The sequence below is a fragment of the Sciurus vulgaris genome (assembly GCF_902686455.1).
Source record: "Sciurus vulgaris genome assembly, chromosome: X".
Taxonomy (NCBI): domain Eukaryota; kingdom Metazoa; phylum Chordata; class Mammalia; order Rodentia; family Sciuridae; genus Sciurus; species Sciurus vulgaris.
This window is the reverse complement of record NC_136471.1, coordinates 89,109,316-89,132,694: the sequence shown is the minus strand read 5'-3', so window position 1 is coordinate 89,132,694 and position 23,379 is coordinate 89,109,316. Positions and strand designations below refer to the sequence as shown.

Below are 23,379 nucleotides of genomic sequence, written 5' to 3'. Positions count from 1 at the left end.
ATTTTAAAAAATGGGGAAAAAAAAAGAAAGACGATTGGGTCATCAAAGAAATGATATTTTAAAATTTCCTAATATTGAATAAGAATAGAAATACAGCATACAAGAACCTATGGAATACACTGAAGGCAGTCTTTTTAAAAAAAAACAAAATTCACATTATATTTAGATTGAAATAAACTATACAAAATTCATTTTATTCACTAAAAATAACAGCAATACTTTATTATTTCTAGGTAAACAGCAGAACATTTATTTTGGAGGTTTTCCAAATTTTGCTTATAAATCAAGATGAGGCAATAGATATAGTCATGAAAAAAAGAAAACAGGCAAGTTGTCCATGTGAGTGGCCTCTGATTCTGTCTTGAGCATGAAGTAGAAGTGTTCAATATTTACCTGCTTAATTGAAGGTGTAGGCTTATAAAATGTAGACTCAACAAAGGAATGTAAACCGCAACAACCAGATGTGGAACAATAATGGCAGGCTCTTCTCAAACTTTACTGTAACTCGTTCTTTAAGTTCATTTGATAAAGACAAAATCTATACTGAAATCTGTTTAGTGTGCTCACAAATCTGGTTAATTTCCTTAACTGTCCATTACAGATTTTTAACACATTAAAACTCCTAATAGTCAAAGGTCAATAGTAAGCTTCATTGTAACATATCATTAGATGCATTCTTTTTTTTTATACCTCCTCAATATTTATTTCTTCAAAATTGATAACAATACCTGACAACTGGATCCACAGTAATAATACATTATATATCTAAAAGATTTAACTAAAACAATTCCAGAGTGATTAGCAGAGGTCACACAGACATGAAATGTGGTACTTCCAATGCTGACTTCTGGAAGAACCGACAAGTTTTCAAATCATGAGAGTGGGCTGGGGATATAGCTCAGTTGGTAGAGTGCTTGCCTCGCAAGCATAAGGACCTGGGTTCAAATCCCCAGCACCGCAAAAAAAATGAATAAATAAAAGCGTGAGAGCTCAAACAGGTGCCCTGCATATAGGCAGATTACCAATGGCTAATGTATTCATGAGAAGCCTTTAGGCAAAGATATTCAATGATTAAGTGACCTATACACACCTTATGGCTTTTCTTCCAAATATCAAATATAAGAGAAAGCCCATTTTTAAAATCTATTACGTATTTTCAACAGTTTCTGCATTATCTGTAAGAAGCTCTGACTTAGTTATATATAGTTTGACATATGTGTCTACACCATTAAATCCAGATCATAATTTATATCAAAATTTATGTTAAGCAAAGCCAAGTTACTTGGCCTTTGGCCTGTCAAAGTGTTCCTCAACTATGCTTTGAGACCCTTTCATCCATTTTCATATCATTCATTCTCAACCTTCATCGCAGGAAGAATATACAGGATCTTCTATATAGGAAAAAACTTGATATCAGGCAGATGGAAGGCTTCATAAATGGTGGCTGGAAGATTGATATCTTTCCCTATGTGTTTCCATTTGATTCTCTAACAGTGAGACTCGGCTGAAAGCATGTAGGGATTAGGGAAGTCACTTCTATACATGTCAGTATGGTGCTCCTCTGATGTACTGAATTTGAGCTGTTCCATGACTGAGGGTACCAGAGATAAGTGTTTAAGTGCTTTGAGGTGCTGTTCTGAACATATATCTTTAAGTTCCTGAATGATATGCTCCACTGTTAGAATACTTAGGGTTTCTTTATAGTAACTTTCAGAGGTTAGTTAAGATTCTAGGTTATCCTGCTGAGCCCTACAAAATTTCCCAGGGAGTTTTATCTGAATATCAAGTTTAGTTAACAAATTTGTTGCTTCCTCATGATAAACATCAATATTTTCCATTACTTCATTGAGTGAATGGAGCACTGCAGTCAAGCTACTGGTGGCAAAGGAGATATCAGTAGTTTGTACCTGGAGATTTTTCCCAAAGGCTCTTGTAAAAGACAAGACATTTTTAAGAACAACAATGGTAACAATTAAATCAAAATATGTTACTACACTACAGAGTACAAATGTTTCACCAGTTATACAGTAATTCCATCCAATATTTGTGTCACTATTTATACCATCTAAACATAAAACAAGTGCTTGCAGGAGATCCACCAAAATTTCAAAAGCGTCATGCCTCCCTGTCCACTGAGAATGGCAAATTTCCCTCAGTTCTTTATCCCTTTCTTCACTGATCTGAAAAAGGACAGAAATTACATTGTCAGGTTCTAATAGCAGTTGTGGTTATTGGAAAAAGAGAACAAACTTCCTCAATTGTTCCTAATGCAACAGACACCCCCATCACAGGCACTGATTTTGCCAACCACATGTTTAAGGCACAGGAAGAGCAAAGTGTGTAGATAGCTTGGGGATATTTCTCTAAAAGTCCAGAAGCAACAACTTTCATTTTGGAAGAGAATCTGCTAGACACAATGTAAGCCTGGCCATAACAATACTCCATATTTAATCCCCACTTCCAAGTAATTATAGTGTGAAATTTTACAGCCAAAATTTCTGCATCAGCTTCATAAGGCAGGAAGCCCAAAAATTCCTCTCTCAGGTTATGAGATTCATATAGAAACCTCACCAACACTGGAAGGTGTTCTTCCCCCACTATGTCCACCATATTGTCAGTGATAATGGAAAAGAAGTGTGAATCTCTCACTTCCCTGAGGATTTCTTCCCGAATGCAGCTCTGGCAGATCTCTAGCATCTGTTTCTGCTGTGTTTTTGAACAGAACAATGTGTTAACTGCTGTGGTCTCAAAGCGTTTTCTCAGGACCTCTTCACCAGAATTTATCCGGCACTCCAACAGGTTCTGAAAGTTCTCAGGAGTGAAGAGACCTTCTGGGACTTCATCAGTCTCATGCCCATACAGAGGTATGTTTTGTTTTCCAGTAAGAATCAAAATTTCAAATAAAGACTGTAAGTATTCTTTGTTTTCCTTCTCTTCAAGGGTTAAAGTTAAAATATCTTCATCCTTCTCATCACCCTCTTCTTCTGCACTGGGGTTCTGAGCATTGCTATTGTTTGTTTATGTTTTCGGAAGTTTTGTCAATGTTTTTCTGTTTCAATGTCCTGATTTCATCTTCACTCAATTCTTTTGTTCATTTCCTGTGTCTACTATGTGGATTGTTCAGATGACTGGTAAGATCAAATATTGTTGGTATTGCATTATCTCAAAGAACTGTCCTATACGGACTCTCTCAATGACTTCACAAGTATCTGCTCCAATTAATTTTGAGAAATAAAATAACCCAATCATTCTTTAGTTTTCTGATGCCTCTGCAAAATGTATAATTCTACAAATCATAGCAGTCTCGAAGTGTTTGGCACATAATTGGTAATGTTACTTAGTCAATCAAGTGTTTTATCTTCCAAGTCAATTCTCCTACAATTTTCTACCCATTTCTGGCATCTAGCTAGATCCCTTGGGAACCTGAAGAAGGCCAGGTGGGACAGCGCGCTCTTCCACTTGCAGTTAGGGGCAGCACAGAAGTTCAGCTTGTCACTGGCCTGCAGGCCTGCATCCAGCCCTCCCCTCCTGGCCTCCTTAGGGCAACCACCTGCCAGTAGAGGCCAGGCTGGGAGGGAAACCAGTCCCACTGGCCAGCTCCAAAGGGTTGAAGGCAAATCTAAGAACAAGTATGTAGCTATAAGTACCTACCTAGTAAGAATCAGAAAGGTCACAACTAAGTAGCCTAGTGATTTATCTTAAGAGTCTTAGAAAAAGAGAACAAATGAATCCCCAAAGCAGTGTAGGGAACAAATAATAAAGATCACAGCTGAAATCAATGAAAAATTATTGAAAAAGTAAAAAGGATCAGTGAAGCAAAGAATTGGTTCTTTTAAAGATAAGATTCAGAAACTCCTAGCCAAATTAACTAAAAGAAAGAAGACCCAAATTAATAAAAATGGCATTGAACAATAGAAGATCATTAGGGACTATTTTGAAAATTTATATTCCAATAAATTGGAAAGCCTAGAAGAAATGGATAAATTTCTAGACACATGAAATCTACCAAAATTGAAAAAGTAGATATAGAAAACCTAAGTGATGAGATGGAGATAGTAAGAAAACGCCTCCCAAAATAGAAAAGCCCAGGAACAAATGGATTCACAGCTGAATTTTATCAGATCTTTAAAGAATAAATAATACCAATGCTCCTCAAATTATTCCATGAAATAGGAAGGTAGATAATGCTTCCAAACTCATTCTACAAGTTCAGTATCATTCTGTACCCCCTAAAAAACAGAAAAAGACACATCAAGAAAAGAAATTATATACCAACATCCTTGTTAAACATTGATGCAAAAATTCTGAGTAAAATACTTGCAAATCAAATTCAGCAACACATCAAAAAGATCATACATTGTGATCTACTTGGTCTCGTTCCAACAATTCAGGATGGTTCAACATTCAAAAATCAATAAATTTAATAGACCACATAAATAGAATCGAGGACAAAAACTAAGTGATCATTATAATAGATGTAAAATCTTTTGCCACAAGTCAACAACCCTTCATGATAGAAACCCTGAAGAAATTAGGGGTAGAAGAAATTTATCCCAACATAAGAAAAATTATGTATGACCAACACAAAGCCAATATCGTATAGAATGGGGAAAAATGAAACCATTTCCCCTGAAATCAAGAACAAGACAAGGATGTGCACTCTCACTACTCCTATTTAATTTAGTACTTGAAATTTTAGTGCAATTAGGCAGGAGTAGGAAATTACAGGGATGCATATAAAAAGGAAGAAGTCAAATTATCCCATTTGCTGGTGATATGATCTATACATAGAATATCTTAAAAACTCCAGCAGAAGACATCTAGATCTGATAAATTCAGCAAAGTAGCATGCTACACCATCAACAAACAAATATCAATCATTTTTTAAAATTTTTTTCATTTGTTTTAAATAGGTTTTTACACACAAATAATTAACCCACTAAGAAAGAAAACAGGAAAATAATTCCATTCACAGTGCCCTCAAAACACCTAGAATAAATTTCACCAAGGAGGAGAAAGATCTCTATAAGGAAAATTACAGAACATTGAAAAAGAAATGAAAGGAGATGCTAGAAAATAGAAAGACATCCCATGTTAATGGATAGTCAGAAGTATTATGGTTAAAATGGTCATATTAGTAAATGTGATTTACAGTTTCAATGGAATTCCAACAAAATACCAATGACATTCTTCACAGAACTAGAAAAAAATAATCCTAAAATTCACAGAGAAGAACAAAAGACCTAGAACAGACAAAGCAATTCTGAGCAAAAAGGGCAATGCTGAAGGCATTGCAATACCCTATTTCAAATTATACTACAGTGTTATAGTAACAAAAAATACTGCATCATACTGGCATAAAAACAGACATGTAGACCGATGGAATAGAACAGAATAAACAGAGACAAACATGCAGATACTGATATCTTATTTTTGCCAAACATGCCAAAAACATATATTGGAGAAAAGACAGGATATACATATATAGCAGAAAGCAGATCCCTATTTTCACCTCACTTAAAATTCAGCCCAAACTATCAATGAACTAGTAATTAGATCAGGAACTTTGCATGGTAAACGTATGTAAAGAAAAACATAGAGGAAACACTCCAACATATAGATGCAAGCAACAACTTCCTCAACAGGACTCCCGTGGCTTAGGAAATAATACCAAAAATACATGAATAGAATTGCATCAAATTAAAATGCTTCTGCATAGCAGAGAAAACAACAGCATAAAGAAAGAACCTACAGAATGGAAGAAAATCTTTGCTGGTTTTTCTTCTGACAGTAGATTAATATCCAGAATATATAAAGACCTAAAAACCTAAACAGCAAAATACAAATAACCTATTTGATAACTGGGCAAATGTACAAAATTGACGCTTCTCAAAAAAGGTGCAAATGACTAACAATTATGTGAAAAATGGTTCAACAGCCTTAGCAAATCAAATCAAAATTTTACTGAGTTCTATCTCACTCCAGTCAGAATGGCAGTCATCAAGAACACAAATAACAATAAATGCTGTCAAGAATGTGGGGGAAATGGAACACTTATATGCTGTTAGTGTGAATATAAATTAGTATAGCCACTATGAAATCAGTGCAGAGGTTCCTCAAAAAAACTAAAATTTGAACAACCAAATGACCTAGCTCTACCACTCCTAAGTATTTATCCAAAAGATTAAAAAACAGCATACTTGCACACTATAAAGATACATGCATTCCCATGTTTATAGCAGCACAACTCATAATAGCCAAGTTATGGAACCAGCCTAGGTATATGTCAACAAATGAATGGATAAATTGTGGTACATATTCACAATTTTTATTCAGTCATAAAGAAGAATGAAATTATGTCATTTGCAGGAAAATGGATGGAATTGGAGAGGAGCATGTTAAGCAAAATAAGACAGACTCAGAAAGAAAAACGTCATGTTTTCTCTTATATCTGGAAGCTAGAGGGGAAAAAAGGATCATGAAAATAGAAGATAGACTAGTACAGTAAAGAAAAAAGATCAGAGGGAGGGAGTCGGGAGGGGAAGAGGTGGTACTAGGGAACAAAATTGATCAAATTATGCTATGTGCATTAAATTATGTGACACAATGAAACCCACTATTCTGTATAATTAATATGCACTAATAGATTTTTAATGGCCTTTTCTGTCACCATGGAAACGTACCTCTTGCTTTGTTGCTACTCGTGCCAACACTAGAGGAACCACCCCTGTTATTTCAATACAGCATGTCTAAGGACAGGTGTGAGCCTGCAAAAAGGATTGTCATTTGCAAAAACTCACACAAGTTTAAAATAATCCCTTATTCGGACCTAAAGTTTCTATTTTTGAGGTTCCTGTGGTATGTCCTGTATTCTTTGAGTCCAGATTCAATCAGGACAAATGAAAAGGCCAATATGTTGTGTGAACTTGATGAAATTACTTAACTTCTCTCTGTTTCTATTTTCTTTTCTGTAAAATGGAGATAATAATGCTTATAAGGTTATGGAAATTAAACATCTTACTATATGTAAACTGCTTAGAACAGAACTGGCACATAGCAGGTATTCCATTCATGTTTATTCTTGTCATAGAAATGTATATGTATTTCAACCCCACATTCTCACTCCAATTCTCATTCATGAGAGAAAAAAACTACTACAACCTACCCTACTCCCATCATTGTAACCCATTGCCATCTAAAAACTTTCAGGAGCTTGTAAATCTAAGAAGTCAAAGATGAATACTTAAAACCAATGAGAATTATTATTCAGTTAGCCTGGCAATGAAGTTAACCAATATTTTTTAGAAAGTTCTCTTTCAAGTGAGTAAAGTTGACCTGGATTCTGCCTACACAAAAAGAGGTCTAGTTGGAGAGATGGGCATAAAACAAATAATTATACACATGCATAGCATATCTAATTACAGACTGTGATTATTGCTACTAAGGAAAATAATTCTGCTGAATATGTAAGTGAGGAGCAACATTCATCCAAGATTTGTGACTTTGGCTTGCAAAGCATTGTCTGGAATAGGTGGCAAATCTTCACTGAGGAGATGAGACTAGGGAGTGTTATTTTCAAAGGCCTTTCTTGCAGTTCATACTGGAAATTTAAATTTTTGTCTTAACAGTAATGAGTCACTTTTCAGAACTTTCTGATTTAGAATGGTCGATCCTAGTTGTAGTTCAAGAGGACAAATATGGTCAGTGAGATCAATTAGGAGGTTGTTTTGATAATCTAAGAAATTATATGATTGCTCCCATTAATAGTGTTATATGCTCATGCTCCTTTGATATCCTCTTCTGAAGCTGATATGACTCAGGTAAGTGAGGATTACGCTATGATGATGCTTTACAAATAATCATCTTATTTTTTGTTCTAATTATATAAATGAAACCAGGCATGGTGGCATGTACCTGTAATCCCAGCATCCTGGGAGGCCGAGGCAGGGTTGAAAACTCAAGGTTGGCCTCAATAACTTAGCAAAGCCCTAAGAAACTTAGAAAGACCCTGTCTCAAAATAAAAAGGGCTGGGGATGTGACTCAGTGGCTAAGCACCCCTGGGCTTGATCACCAGTAGCCCCCGTCAAAATACTAAATACTACTACATAAATGATACAAATCAGGGATACACTTTCTTAGTAGGCAACCACTTTCTTTGTAGGACTCCTACCTCAGAAAATAATATGAAGAATAAATAAATAGGATGGTAACAAATTAAAATGTGTCTTCTGTAATATTTGTTTCCTTATAAGGGCTGTTTTATGTTTCCAAGATGGTGTCTTATTGCTGTGTCCTACAGTGGTATTAACATTGACTTTATATGGCACAAGGGATGGAAGGGGGAAAAGGGACAAACCCTTTCCTTAAAGCCATTTATAAGGGCACTAATCCTATTCATGAGAGTGGAGCCTTCATGGCCTAATCATCTCCCATAAGAGGTACCTCTTATTACCATCACCTTGGGAATTAATATTTCAACATATGAATTTAGGGGAGGGGGCACATATATTCAGATCATAGCACTGTATTTTATAGATGTACTATAATTTACCTACCCAATGTATTATTGCTGAACATTTAGGTTCTTTTCAATTTTTCATTACATTTAAATATGGGGTGATCTTCCTTTTTCTTCATTTCTGTTTTTATGTTAATAGAAACATTTATTCTCACTCTTGCACTTGTTTACCTGGTAAACAATATAGTAAAGCATCTTAGGCTGAGATGGCATCCCTGCCCCAGGAGGTTTTAATTATCTTTCTCTAACCAACCAGGATAACAGGTGGTAAGGGATATGGAAACTGTGTTATATAAGAGGTGGATTAAGCAATCTGGGATGTTCATAGCAGAAAAAGGAAGATGAGCTATTTCAGGGATCATGACATGGGAAGAGTAGACTTGCTCTATACTTCTCCAGAGTTGAGTTCCCAGAGCAATTAGTAGAAATTTCTAAAAGACATAATTCATTGCAATATAATATAGGTTGAATATCCCTTATCCAAAATGCTTGGGACCCAGGGTATTTTGGATTTCAAACTTTTATCAGATTTTGGAATATTTGCATACATACATAATGAGATACCTTGAAGGTGGGACCCAAGTCTAGACAAAAAATTCATTTATGTTACATATCCAGCTTATACAAATAGCTTGGAGGTAATTACATGCAATATATTCAGTGGAACTTTATTTTGACTGCCACTCATCGCATGAGGTCAGGTATGGAATTTTTCATTTGATGGTGTCATGTCAGCCCTGGAAATGTTTCAGACTTTGAATCATTTTGGATTTTGGATTTTCAGATGAGGAATACTCAACCTTGTAATAGAAAAAACTGTACATACTGCTTACTCTGTGCCACGTCCTGTTATAATCATGGTACATGTATACATATTAAATTACACAATCCTCTCAATGTCCTATGTAGTAGTTACTGTCATAATCTCTATTTTATAAATGAGAAAACCAATACCCAAGTATATTATATAATTTGTCCAAAGTCAACAGTTAGTAAATAGTGATGCCAGAATTAACATCCAGGCATCTCTAGCTCTAAATTATTTCATTCTACAAACTTGTATTGGGTACTTGTCATATGACAGGATTTGTAATAAGATCTGAAAGCATAAAGATGATTGACCTACTGGTGAGTCAACTCCTGACCTGAAGTATCTGACAGTCAAGTGGGTAAAATTGCCACATAAATGGTATATTACAATGTGGTGAGCCCTAAGAGAAGTACCTCACAGTGCTGTAAGAGCCAGAAGAGGGTTCCTTAGCACAAACTGGAGGTTCAAGAAAGAATGGAAGGGTTTACCTAGGCTCAGTGGAAAAATGACATGTTCTGTTAACAATTCTGCTATAGGCACAGGAGTAGGCAGCAAGTTTATGTTGTATTTATTGATTTCAGGTTACCCTTTCCTCTAAATCAAGGTGTCTAATAAAGGAATTTTTAAATTGGGAGGAGAATTGGATTCACACTGTTTTTAATAAAGTTCAATTATTTATGTTTCACTTTCATGATTTAGACCATATCTGTGTACCACCTGCACTATTATTTACTTCATATGCTTCTATAAATGAACTTACTTTACTAAAATAAAATTCATCAAAAATAGCACTACCATAAATGGAAAGCCAGTTTTACTCTCTATAAATAGAAGGTAACCATAAAAATAAATACATACTATTAGAAAATATTTATCTATGTACGACCTAAAATAATCTTTCATACCACTATTGGCATGCATGCCACATGTTGAAAAACACTGCATGAAATAACTTCTTCAGGCCCTTCCTACACCAGAACTCTGTGATTGAGTAAATAACTCTTGCTTACATGTGTGACTCCAATGTTTTATTTTCAACATATTTGTGTATATTCTCTCAATTTGTTTTTCACATAATCCTGATTATTTCAGCACATCTCCACCATGGGTGCATCCCTATGACAAAATAGACTCTCAATCCTGATCAAACAATTTATCTCACTGTAGGAAGTGAATTACTACTGATAATCTGCCTGCTGTACTCTTTTAAATTCACTATTGGCCTGACATGAGAAGGAAGTGTCCTGTCATTGTGGCTCCATGGTAGACTGCTCCAGCTATATTTGTGGTATTAACCTGAGGAGAAAGGACTACAGGTCTCTTTGGACAAACAAAGAACAGGAAATAAAGAACAAAGCTACAATATTTCAATAGGTGTGTTTGCAGAAAGGTTTAAAGAAAGCAACAAAGACCCTCCCTTTCTCTTCTCCCTTTCACTTTCTGAGGGAAGTGATATGACTTCCATGGGCAGAAAAGTAAAGGCCAATCTCCTATTGGTTTGGGGGACAGAGGGAGATGGACACCAGCCCTCTGTTGGGGAAGTGAAAACTGCTTGCAGTAAGTAACATAAGGATGATAAGTATAAGCCTGCCTCTGGGGGCCTGTAGGGCCCTGGCACTTCTCTGGGTTAGCTCAGTGATAAAGGAGTTCCTGTTCTATTTACACATTTCCTTAGACAATCTCGTATTTATTTGTTTAATATTAAAGTGAGAATGCAAGTCTTTTTTTGTACACCCAATAGGATCCTTCCCTGACTCAGGAATATACATTTTGGGAACAAGGCCAAGGATGTCATCCCTTTCCTGCAGGTGAGGCTGAGGCTCCTAGTTTTTCTGGTTTGACTTGGTTGCTGATTATGAAGCCTCTTCCCTCCCCCAATTTATGGGTGTGGTAGCTTTCTAGGGTATAAAATGGTGTGGAAAATTCATGTACACCCAACCCCCTACCCCTATCCCCACATACACAGACACACACACACATGCACACACATACACACACAGCCCTAGTCAAGCTCTTTGCTCATAAAGTTAGCAGCCTGAGGCACAACTAACTTATAGGAGTTATCAGGCCTGCTAGAGCATGTCTAGGATGGTGGTATGCCAGTAGAATTTCAAACCCTGGCCACATGCTCCTGGTCCATTGGCCATTCCTTAAGTGAATTTAATCATGCCTCCAAATGTCTTGAGCAAGCAGTTTAGTTATTAATTTTTATTAATTGGTTTACTTATATGCACAGGGAAAGGGGTTATGTGGATCATGGAATATGTTCTCAATATACTTAGCCAGAGACTCAAAGTTCATAGATTTTATAATGGCCATTGCTAAAAATAATGGTTAACTTTATTGAGAGCTTCCTTTGTGGAAGGCACTGTGCTTTGTAGACTACAATCTGATCAGGCGCTGATCTAGATTTTGTAGGGCCTAAAGTTTGTACAACAATGGGGACCCTTTCTAAGAAAAACACAGGTTCATTCCTTCCAGAGTTTTGGGAAAGGGACTGAAGGCTTAAATTCATTAGTGTCACTGTAAAGCCACCTCTGCATCTTATTTAATCATTTTGACAATTCTGTTAAGTAGGTACTAGCAGTATCTCTGTAAAAGAAATAGGTGAGGAAACATGTTTAGAGATGTGAAGGCACTTGCTTAAGGTTGCACAGTTTATAAATTAAGCCAATTCCTATAATCTTCGAGGTTTTCTCCTCTTAGCTAAATAGATTTCCTCCCCCAAACTATCCTTATCCTTTGCTGGCAGTCACATGAGGAACTTAACACTGGTTCAACATTAGCAGAGGAGCAAAAGGTCTCCTTCTAGCTGATCTTGCAGAGGGAATAGGACCTCTGGGAAACAGCAGAGCAAGAAGAAAAGTGGGTAAGAAGGGCAATTTTGTTCCCACTAGGTCTGAGCCACACACTAGGTTTAGCAACATTTTTGTTGTTCTGTGAACAACAGTGACTTAAGAATGCAAATTTTTCTGTTTATGTACTGCTTGACTTCTATTCCCCTCCCCAGGCCAGCTCGCCCCAGCTGGGCCCCTAATTCCCCTCCCCTTACCCTTCCCTTCCTCACTTCACCCTATTCCGCCCCACCTCAGTCCCAGCTCTTCAAGCATTCTTTTTAAAATTGTTGTTGTTCTACTGGAAGCAGGGAGGGTGGAGTCCTCTTACTGAGGCTTTTCCTCCTCCCCTCCCTCTAGTCCTCAGACTGGGCTCCACCCTGGTAGTTTGTCAGTTGTCTTTCAGGAGGAGAAGCAGCAGCAGGACAGGGGAAAGAGAATAGCATCTTTTGATCCCTGAAACATCGTGTGTCTACATACTTCTCAGCTATCTTTCATTAGGTTGAACACATAATTTAACTCTTATCTCCTCATCCAATTATTTGGGTACACAGAAGAAAGTGCAGGCTGCTTCCTCAAGCAGTGGATTTCCCTCAGGATCTGGGTGGAATGGACAGAACTGAAGATATTTCAGGTTGCTATTTGGTATATTTCTTAAGTCAGCTAAAGAAAGGAGAACCTGTGGTGCTTCCTAGAAGGAAAGGGAAAGTGATCACAACTTTTAGTTCTCCATACCTGCTCCCTCAAAATCTTTCATCAGACATAGGCATCAGTCACATGCTCATTATTAATATCAAGAAACAAAGAATATAAAGAGAAAGTCATGCCTTTACTACTAAATGTGGTCATGGAGTATATAGTTTCCTTTGAGTCACTTTTGACTCCTAATTTAAGTGAGACAGAGGTCATATCTAAAACATTCAAAAGGAAAATGTGGACTAATAGACTAAATATGATAAAACCAGGGATCCTTCACTGGAGCCTCTTGGATAAAATGAAGTCTATCATTTCTGCCTGTAACACCTAGCATGGTTCTTGATACAACCCACATGCTTAATATACTTTTATTTACTAAACAGATGGAAGAATGGATGTGAAAGAATCTGGAGTTTGTTTTCAAAATGTTCAAGAATTTACTCCATGTTTTTCAAAAACTGAATTTGTCATATGAAGTCAAGTTTTCTACACAAGTAAAATTGAGGCAGAAAAATAATAACTAAGGTTAAGATAAATTACTTATTTAGAAAAAAGTTTAATAAAAAAATAGATTGTTTAGCTATCTGCAAGATAGGTTTTTTTTTAAAACCAGGGACTGAATCCAGGGATGCTTAACCACTGATAACATCCCCAGCCCTTTTTATTTTTTTATTTTGAGAGAGGGTCTAAGCTGCTAAGGCTGTCTTTGAACTTGTGATCTTCCTGCCCCAGCCTGCTGAGTCACTGGGATTACAGGTGTGCACTACCATGCCTGGCTGGATAGGTCTTCTTGAGAAGCCTTTCCAGATTGAACAAGGAACTCATGATTACCTTAAGGCATACCCGAACTAGATAGGGAATTCTAGTGGCTACTCTTCAAATTTTTACTATATTTATCTACTGATCTTCATCTCCACATCATAAAAATGCATTTGTGATATAAACAACCTAATATCTTGTCATACATTTGAATCTGAAACTCTTTCCAGTGTTGCTAAAAATAGCCTTGGATGGAGTAGTGAAAATCTTATGTTAAGTAGTACTTCCTAAATTTCATATATTAAGAAACTAAGGCTCCAAATAACAAAGTGATTCTTTTTAAAGAGAGTTGTACTCATGTCTATATGATTCCATGTCAATATATCTTACCTTGTAAGCAGGGAAGGGATGCAGAGAGTGGTGGAGAGATATGGTATGGTGAGATAAGGAGTTATTTATAAACCCATACTATAGGAACATTCATGCAGCAAATACGTATATATGTTCTCTAATCGATGTCCCTCAGTTTCCTCATTTGTAAACTGGTGATAATAATACCTACTCATAGCATTGTCAGAAGAATTCTAATGACTTCATATACATAGAGAGGCTTACAACAGAGTTTGGCACATAGTTAGTGCTCAATAACTATTATCATTGTTAAACATAATAATCCCTGTCAACCATGTTACAGAAATTATAGTTTCTAGTGTCTAACCTTGGAGACTTTATAGTCTAGTAAGGGGAAGCAATTATATCAACAAATATATGTGCAGAGTGGAGAAGGCACAGAGGAAGAAGTTTTGCCTGAAGGAAATAAGGAGTTAAGATGACTTTGAGTTAGTCCTTTTAAGAAGATAGACAGAGCTTAGGCCATTTCAGACAGAGAAAGTAAGGTGACTCCAATAGCCAAGCTAAGGAACCAACCTAGGTGTCAGTCAATAGATGAATGGATAAAGAAAATGTGGTATAGATATACACAATGGAGTGTTACTCAGTCATAAGAAAGAATGAATTTATGACATTTGCCAGTAAATGGGTGGAACTGGAGACCATCATGCTAAGTGAAATAAGGCAGACCCAGAAAGTAAAAATGTTTTCTCTGATATGTGGAAGCTAGTCCAAAATAAGGGGAAAAGAAAATAACTGGGAGAGGAGGATATCATCAAAATAGAAGAAAGATAGTGGAATAGTGGAAAGGGATTGAGGGGGAGGGAGAAGGGATGAGATAAGGCAAGTAGTCAAATGAAACTATCCAAACTTTCCTATGTATGTATATGAATATACCACAGTGGATCTCACCATCATGTGTGTTCACAAGGCAATAATTTAAAAAAGTAAAACAGTAAGGTTGGAAACAGCCCAACATTTTCAGGGATTTGCAATCCAGGTAAAACCCAGGAGAGCAACAAAAGCTCTTGTGCTTGAAAGGTAGACAGGGGCCAGACCACAGCAGGTTAAAGGATTCCAGCCTTGATGATGTCACTTAGGTAGTTGAACTATGGGAGGAAGAACAATGCGTGGGGGGGGGGTGAATAGGAAAAATGAGATGCTTAGATGCATTCAGGCAGACATATTAATTAAGCAAGTGGACCTACTTGTTGGGAAATACTGGGATTTGACTCTCAGTTTCCTTAAATTAAAAAAAGAGACATAGAGAGTACAATAGTACCTACTTTCCAGAGTTGCTACCAGGAATAAATAGGGAAATGATGAATGTTCAAGCACCTGGTCCAGTGACTCGCCCATATTAAGTGCTGAACCCATAGCAGCTCTTATTATTTCTCCTTCCTTGCTGCTCCCTCCCTTCTTCTGCTTTGTTTGTCTCTCTCTTTCCTCCTCTTTAGAAGAATTGTGGTAGGCAAGAGATACTGAAAAGGGGCTGTGGTTGTTTGTTACTTCCTGACCTCCCATTAAAATGAACTAGAGAAGGACTTTCAGGCAAGGGCAAAGAAACCCTGGAAATGTGGCTCCTATCCTGTGGATGCAGCTCTACAGGGATCTTCGCCAATACCTAGCTGAGAGGCGGTCCCAGGGGGCTGAGAACACTATTCTTAGAGATCTGGTATCTGGGAGACTGAGAAAGCCTTTCTTAAGTCTCCCAGCTGGGCCACACAATATTCGCAATTCTTTTTATCCACCCTCTCCTTTACCTTCACCTCCTTCCCTCGTCTCTTGCTTGAATATGCACCCAGAGCCAATCCCCCTTTCTTTTAGCATCCTGCCTGAGAAGACACCGTGACCTCGCTGTCCTTGGTGGTGTCACACGTTACCATGGAGAGCTAGGAGGGTAAATATCGCTTCCAGTTGTCAGCTTTCTTATTTCTCTCCTTTCCCTCTCCCTTTCTTCCTAGGCATCCCCAGCCCCAACCTCTACACCCCTTTTATTCCCCCCCTTGAGAGTTAGCAGAACCCGAGTAGATAAATAACCGAATAGTGTGTTAACAAGCCTCTTTCTGGGACGGATAAGGAACTGAAATTGATTCGAGTTGTACCTGCTGCTGCGGGAGACACAGAGAGGCATCCGCCAGGGGCGAGGCCAGTTCTCTCCGCCCAGGGCCCCGCCCCAACCCCTTCCTTCTCCCTCCGCCTTCTCAGCCCCACCCTTCTCCACCTCCTCCTACTTTGCTCTCTCCTCTAGCGGCCGCTTGTCCCTTTTAAGGAACTCCACCCTAGGTGGAGTCCTCACGATAGTCACACCTCTCTTCTGGGCCTAGCCGGGCGGAGAAAGACGGAATTACTCCACCCACTCAGGTTGCCCAGAGAGCACTTCAGGTTCTGACCCGTATGGGGCTTGAGGTCCCCAGTGGTGCAGCTAGGTGCCTCCAAGAAGCCCCGCCCCAGAAGACCCGCAAGAGTTGCTGCCGTTTTTCGCTGAAGCCCCTTCCCTGGGCTGGTGTTCTCCTATATGTTTCGACCAATCGTCGGCATTTTCTCCTCCCTTCTTTCTTTTTAGGAAGGCGCTGGGGTGTGCGGCGGCAACCGCGGTGGTGAAGGGATCCTCTCGTGGTATCTCCTCGTGGGGAACGTTCCTGTCTTGAATGATTCCTTCTCCGCCTCAACTTTGTGTTCAAGTAGTGTTTTGAGGTTTGGGGTGGTTTTTTTTTTAGCCCCCACTCCCGGCCCTCTCCTTTTCAAGGGTGTGCGGAGTTCAGAGGATGGGTGGAGAGTGGGCTTGGCCGGAACTAAATTGGTGGAGGTAAAAGGGGAACGGAGGATCTTCAGCACTGGCCCTTTCGGCCCAGCGAACCCACTTTATTTTTAGCCGAGGAAAAGCTGCAGGGGGAGGATTCTTTTTAGAAAGTCTGCTTTGCCGGCCCTGATTTTTGGGTTGGATGCTTGAGAGCTTTGTTTCCCTTGTTCTGAGGGTGGCCCAGCTGGGTCTGAATCGACTCCCTCCCTTTTCGCCTTCCTCCCCATTTTCCAGCCAGGAGAAAAAGGGGAGGTGGGGGGCCGAGAAAGAGAAGGCAAGAGCTAGTCGCCTGGCGCGCTGTCAGACAGGGGCGGGTGTGAGGGGAACAGCTGTCTTGCGATCAGCTCAGGGGTATGAACCTCCTGGAGGACGGCATGAGCTCCGGACACTTCAGGAGTCCTCAGCTAGAGACATGGGCGGTAAGTGACTCCGGGATTAGAACCCACCCACTCTCGTCTCCTCCGTCTAGATTCTACCCCTCCCCCCTACACACACCCACTTCTCTTTGGGTTTTAGAAGTGGAGGGGGCGGGGGCGGGAAGCGGAAGGGTAAGAACACTATGTGGAATCAAATGAAACTCAAGGGGAATGACTTTGCCAAAGGGTTGAGGAAAGAGGGGCTAAGAAAGGGAGGAGATACTTTTGGGGGGCTTCGTGGAAGTAGTGAAAGGGGAAAAGAATGGATGGATTTTTCTAGTTTAGTCCATCCTGGCTCAGTGCTCACAATCCTCCTTAAGCGGTAAGGTTTGTCTTTGACTTAACCCCACACAGCCAAAATCGCAGCCAACAAGAACAGTATTCAGAAAGCTAAAGATCCCAGGTAACTCCCCTAAGCACTAGCGGGTTATCTAGAGATGCTTCTAAAAAGAGGGAGGAGGGGGCAGGGGCTAAGTTGGGAGCCTAGGCTATTAGGGACATGAATCGCGAGACCCTGGAAGGAGCCGCAGGGGAGGAGCTGCTTAGGGCGTGCCAGTTCTTTAAGGAGGGGCTGAGCTTGGTTGGAGGAGGAAGCCCAAGCCTAAGGCCCTGCCCGGGCCCTTTAAGACGTGGCCAAGGCGGTTGGTTCGTCTGTGTAGGTGGGAAGATTGGGCCGAATTGCTTTGATTGCTGGAGCTAATGGACTTGCTCGGCCACTTGGTGGAGCTTTCTGTGTGTGTGGGTTTTTGTTTAATTTTGTTGTTTTACCCTAAGAATTTGGGAAAAATAAATCACACCCAAACAGGTAGCCAAAGGAACGATGTCATATTTCTTTTGGTATTGTCTTCATTGTGAAGAGAATCATATACTAAGCACCTCTCTGTCAGCAAGAGTAATAATTGCTGGAAAAGGAGAATAGTCTCCAAATTTGAATTTTAAAACGATAAAAACTATGATGGTTTGGGGGTAACAGAAATATCTGCTTTGAAACCCTAGTACCACCACTAACTAGTTGTGACCCTGGGCATTGCTTTTCTCTATAGAATGCAAATTAATGATTATATCTCAAAAGACATTCAAGTACATTAAATACCATAGTGTATGTGACAGAGACTGCTGCTTGTTTTATCTTAGTTTCACTTTTCTTACTCAATTTGGGACTCTTTCTCTCTAGCACTGCTGATAGAACTAGTACATTGCTGTCCTTAAAATACCTCCTAGGTGAAGTGAAAGGAGACCTAGGAAAATTGAATTAACTTGCTCAAAGCCTAAGGCTAGAAGATAGGTTTTATTTGCTCCTGGTTTAACATTGTTCCCACCGGACTTTATCACCTGTAAGAGAAAAGGCCACTAACCTGCCTTTCCCCTCATTCTTTGGGCAACTTAAGCAGGACAATATAGCCGATAGACCCTTTGGACAACAGAAAACAGTTACTCATAAATGACATCCTACTCTTCAAAGTTTGGGGGAAACCCTTACTGAAAGTTGTTTATCTTTGGTAACAGTTGAAGACACAGAGAATAGGCTGGGAACAGTGTCTTCAGGTTAGCTTAGGGGACAGGCAGGAAGAAAACATAGGAAGGGCAGAAATATAACTTTAAAAGTAAAAGCAACAAATGCATCTATCTAATCAGTTCTCAAGATAAAGCTAATGTCTCTACCTTCATAGCACTAGGAAGCTATAGGCCCCTCTTACTTGGGTGTTCTGGTTACAATAGAAAACACTGAGGAAAAAACATCCAACTAGTTTGTTACCTCCACTCTTATTGTTCTAGTATATGCATTTCAGTGGGGGAAATACTGGGGATTTAACCCAGGTGTTTTACTGCTAAGCTATATTCCCAAACCTTTTTATTTTTTATTTTGAGACAGGGTCTCACTGAGTTGCTGAGGCTGGCCTCCACTTGTAAACCTCCTGCCTCAGCATGCACCACCACACCAGGCTAGTATATGCGTTTTAGAGATGGAGTTCTTAGTGGTTCAGTTATCTGAATTCCTGGAACCAGTCTAGTTATTCATCCTTCCAGATTGTCGGTGGTGATGGGTAATATCAATCATTCATTCTTCCTCTTTCTGGTAGGGTCTTTATTATCATTTGATACACTTATGTGTTCACCTGTGCCGAGTTAGTTACACCATGTGGCCTTATTAAATTGGTTAAATGAAGACAAGATTGACTTTGGATACATAATTAATTTAGTAAATGTATATTGACGTACTATGTGTCAGGCACTGAGAAATTTTTTAAAACTTATTTCCTATTTCTTCTATCTTAAATGTCTTCTTTATACTGCCATCCAAACCTTAATCTTTCCTTAAGTTCTGCTTTTGCCCTGGCCTCCACAGCAAGTCTTTTTTATCTCCTCAACTATTCTTTATATGTCCTTGTCTGTTCTGCTTAGTTAATATCAGAAAAAAAATGCCTTATAATGTACTTATTTTCATGATTTTTCCTGAACAGTAGTTATAGTACTCCTTCCATCATTAATCCCAACCTAAATGCCATTTCTACCATCCTTGCATCTAGAAATGCTCTTTTGAGGTTCTATATCACTTTTCCTGCATTTTCTGGAAACCACATTGCTCTCTGTCCTGCATTACATATCTAAGCCCCTACCCCTTTTTCAGACTGAGAGATGCTCAGTGATGTGTAATATCATTGTATCTTTATAATACTTGCCTAATCACCTTTTCCTTATAAATGCTTCATACATATTTTGTAGATTATCGTCCAAAATTTAGTTCTAAAAATGCCAAGTTTTTTGTAAATGAAGAAAAACTTGATTGAGCTGATTGACCAAAATAATCATCTAGTACAGTCACCATCTAATTGCTAAGTAGAGTGTGAATAAATAAATTGTAGTTTTCAGCTCATTTGTTGACTGAAAAAACATGTGAGACTGTGTGGTTTTCTTTCTGAATTTTATATACTAATGTTTTTGATTTAGGCATTATACCTAGAAGTCAAATTTCCAATCTGTTGATTATCCCCAACTTAGCTTCATCATCTAGTCTGTTTCCTCATCTCTAAAATTATATTGTAATTTGTGATTATAAATAATGTAAGTAAAGCATTGGACCCAGTGCCTGACATCAAATACAAATTTCATAAGTGGAGGGTCTCATCATTTTTGTTTTGTTTTATTTAAATGTTTCTGTGTGTTTGGAAGGGAGGAATGTAGATTGACAGGACAGGAAGTTAGATGTAAATGTTTGAAACACAGATGATGTACGTAATACACTAAAAGATATTATGTGTATTTAAATGAATTAGATGTAATGTGGGCAAATCAAACACTTTTTAAGAAGCAATAACTTAACTCTAGAGCCCAATCTGGACATTTCAAATTGCTCACATTTTGATATTTTTGTTTAACTGTAAACTTGCTATTTCTATGATAGAACCTGTCTTTTTTATTTTGGCTTCCAATGTCCCTCTATTTCAATGAACTAAAACAAATGCAGACTTAAATGTACCTGTAATTTTAAGCTTTCAAAGAAAAAAAGGCAACGCAGACAGTTATGACCAATATTTTTGTATTTCCAAAGTAATTTTCAAATACTTTGCTGGTGGGACTACAGAAAGAACCTGTCTTTGCCCCAGACTCACCCATCCACATTCAAGACTTCTCCTTTCCACTTCCCTGGTTAAGAAACTTACTATTATCATAAGCTTGGTGAACTTACTTAAATTTTGTACTTGTTCTCATCTGTGTTTTGAGAATAATAATAGAAACTAATTTATGGAGTGGTAGTGAGGAATAAATATGTTAATTTTGTTAAACAGAAGAATGCATGAGAAAATGTGGTTGTTATTGTTCTTATAACTGATGCTCAAAATGTTGGCATCAGACTTTTCCCTCTTTCTCCTTTTTCTCATCTGCCAAGGTGCCAAGGCTTTTTTTTCTCTCTGTTTCTGGCATAGTACCTTTCTTTTTCTTCTAAGGCCAGTGGTGCAAAAAAAAAAAAAATTAGTCTATGTATCAAATACAGCTCACATGTGTGTTTCTCCTAAAATTTTAAAACTCTCATTTAAAAATATATTTTATCTGGGCTTGGTGGTGCACGACTGTAATTCCAGCAACTTTGGAGGCTGAGGCAGGAGGATTGCATGTTCAAAGCCTTCCTCAGCAATTTAGTGAGGCCCCAAGCAACCTAGTAAGGCCCTGTTTCAAAATAAAAAATAAAATGGGTTGGGGATGTGGCTCAGTGGTAAAGCGCCCCTTGGTTCAATCTCCACTACCAAAAATAAAAAATTAAAAATGTATTTTAGATTGGTAATGCATTCTGCGGAGCTCAAAATCCAACATATCCAAGATTATTCCTGTCTTCTAGTCACCCGTTTTGCCTCACTAGAGGCAACTACAGTTATCAGTTTACAAGGAATATTTTCAGGGATATTTAATGTATATCAAATAATAAATATGTATACTCCCACTTCCCTTTTATACACAAATGGTAACACATTCTACATATTGTTCTACAATTTGCTCTGTCTATTTAAAAATATACTCCATGTCTTTCCACATATATACATAAAAAATGTCTCTTTCTTTTGTGTGTCTGCATAGTTTTTACTATATGGATGAACCATGATTTATTTAAACAGTTTTGTATAAATTGACAGACTTTTCCAAACTTTTGCAACATTGCGATAGCAATAACAGCTTTGTAATTTGTATATGAGAGGAATACAGCTGCCATAGCAAGATATCACTGACCAGGTTTGCTAAACAACAGAAATTTATTTATTTTTTTTGCCATTCTGGAGTCTAAAAATGGGAAGTCAGGATGCCAGTATGTTCATATATACTTGTGAGGGTTCTTTTCCTTGTAGATGGCTGCCTTCTTGCTACATACTCACATAACCTTTATGCAAGGGGAGAGAGAGAGAAAGCTCTATGGCATTTCTCCTTTAAAGACACTAATTCTACCAGATCACGACCCTACCCTTGTGACCTCATTTAACCTTAATAACTTCCTTAAAGGCCCTGTCTTCAGATACAGTCACACTGGGGGTGAGAGTGTTAATATGAATTGGGGAAGGAACACAATTCAGTCCATAGCAGAATGTCAATTTCCCAGTCTCAGACTTTTAAGAATTTGTTGATTGCCAACATTTCAGAATCAGATTTCACTTAAAATTCTAGAATTCCAGATTTTCCATAATAATCAGAGGATACTAAGCCAGTATTCTCCTGGCAAAAATTGCCTAGAGTTGATGAACTGCTCCCCCTACCCCTTTTAAACAGGATATATATTGTCTGTTCGCTGTGTTCCTCATCTGGCCTAAGTGACTTTAACCTGTCTGGCCACTCTATCTATTGAATTTGTGGCAACTTTGCAAGCTTTTACCATAAAATACATAGAATATTCTACTAGCTTCTAGTTTTGCATTAATTCTTCCTGCTCTCCATTCTCTGAGTATTATTGCCAAGATATTGTCCTTAAAATACATTTTAAAAAAATATTTCTCTTGTGTTTGCCCAGTTACTTTACTAGGCACCTATGCATTCTAGGCATCATGCTAAAAGCCAAGTTTATAGTGGTGAATAATTTTAGATGGGACCCTTTGCCTTCATAGAGTGTATAGTCTATTTTTCCTCTCATTTGAATTCCTTTTCGGACTCTTCTTAGTTCTTCAAGCTATACCTCATGACAAACCATTCTCTAGGGATTTTTTTTTCTGACTATTCCACTCTCAGTAATTTCTCATAGCTTCAAGGGCTCATAACTTCATGTCACAATTCACTATGATGGCATCCATTATCTTCTAATGCATTTTTGTTTTGGTACCTGGGATTGAACCCAGGGGCACTTAACCACTGAGGCACATCCCCAGCCCTTTTTTGTATTTTATTTAGAGACAGGGTCTCAATGAGTTGCTTAGGGCCTCACTAAGTTGCCAAAGCTGCTTTTGAACTCACAATCCTCCTGTCTCAGTCTCCCAAACCCCTAGGAATACAGGCATGTGCCACTGTGCCCAGCTTCTTCTAATGCACTTACTTTTTGTGGTGGTAGGAATATAACCCAGTGGTAGGCAAGCACTCTGCCACTGAGCTACATCCCTAGCCAATTTTTTTTTTTATTTTGAGACAGTCTAAATCGCACAGAATGTCCTGGAACTTGTGATTCTCCTGCCTTAGCCTC

The 23,379-nt window shown here is 38.4% G+C and overlaps 1 protein-coding gene across 5 annotated transcripts in view; it reads left to right on the top strand.

Annotated features, from left to right (window-relative positions):
- Positions 1-1,838: 1,838 nt before the first annotated feature.
- Positions 1,839-23,379, top strand: part of KLF8 (KLF transcription factor 8) — a gene marked incomplete at its 3' end in the record, with an annotated part of 55,893 nt that continues 34,352 nt past the window's right edge. For 2 of the 5 annotated variants that reach the window (XM_079124121.1, XM_079124122.1), the window contains exon 1: positions 17,026-17,231. In XM_079124121.1, coding sequence (XP_078980247.1) covers positions 17,166-17,231 — 66 coding nt within the window. In that variant the 5' untranslated portion in view covers positions 17,026-17,165. Of the gene's footprint in view, positions 2,865-15,836; positions 15,910-16,575; positions 17,232-23,379 lie in introns of those variants that run through there. The other 3 variants (XM_079124118.1, XM_079124119.1, XM_079124120.1) reach the window with 3 other exon arrangements.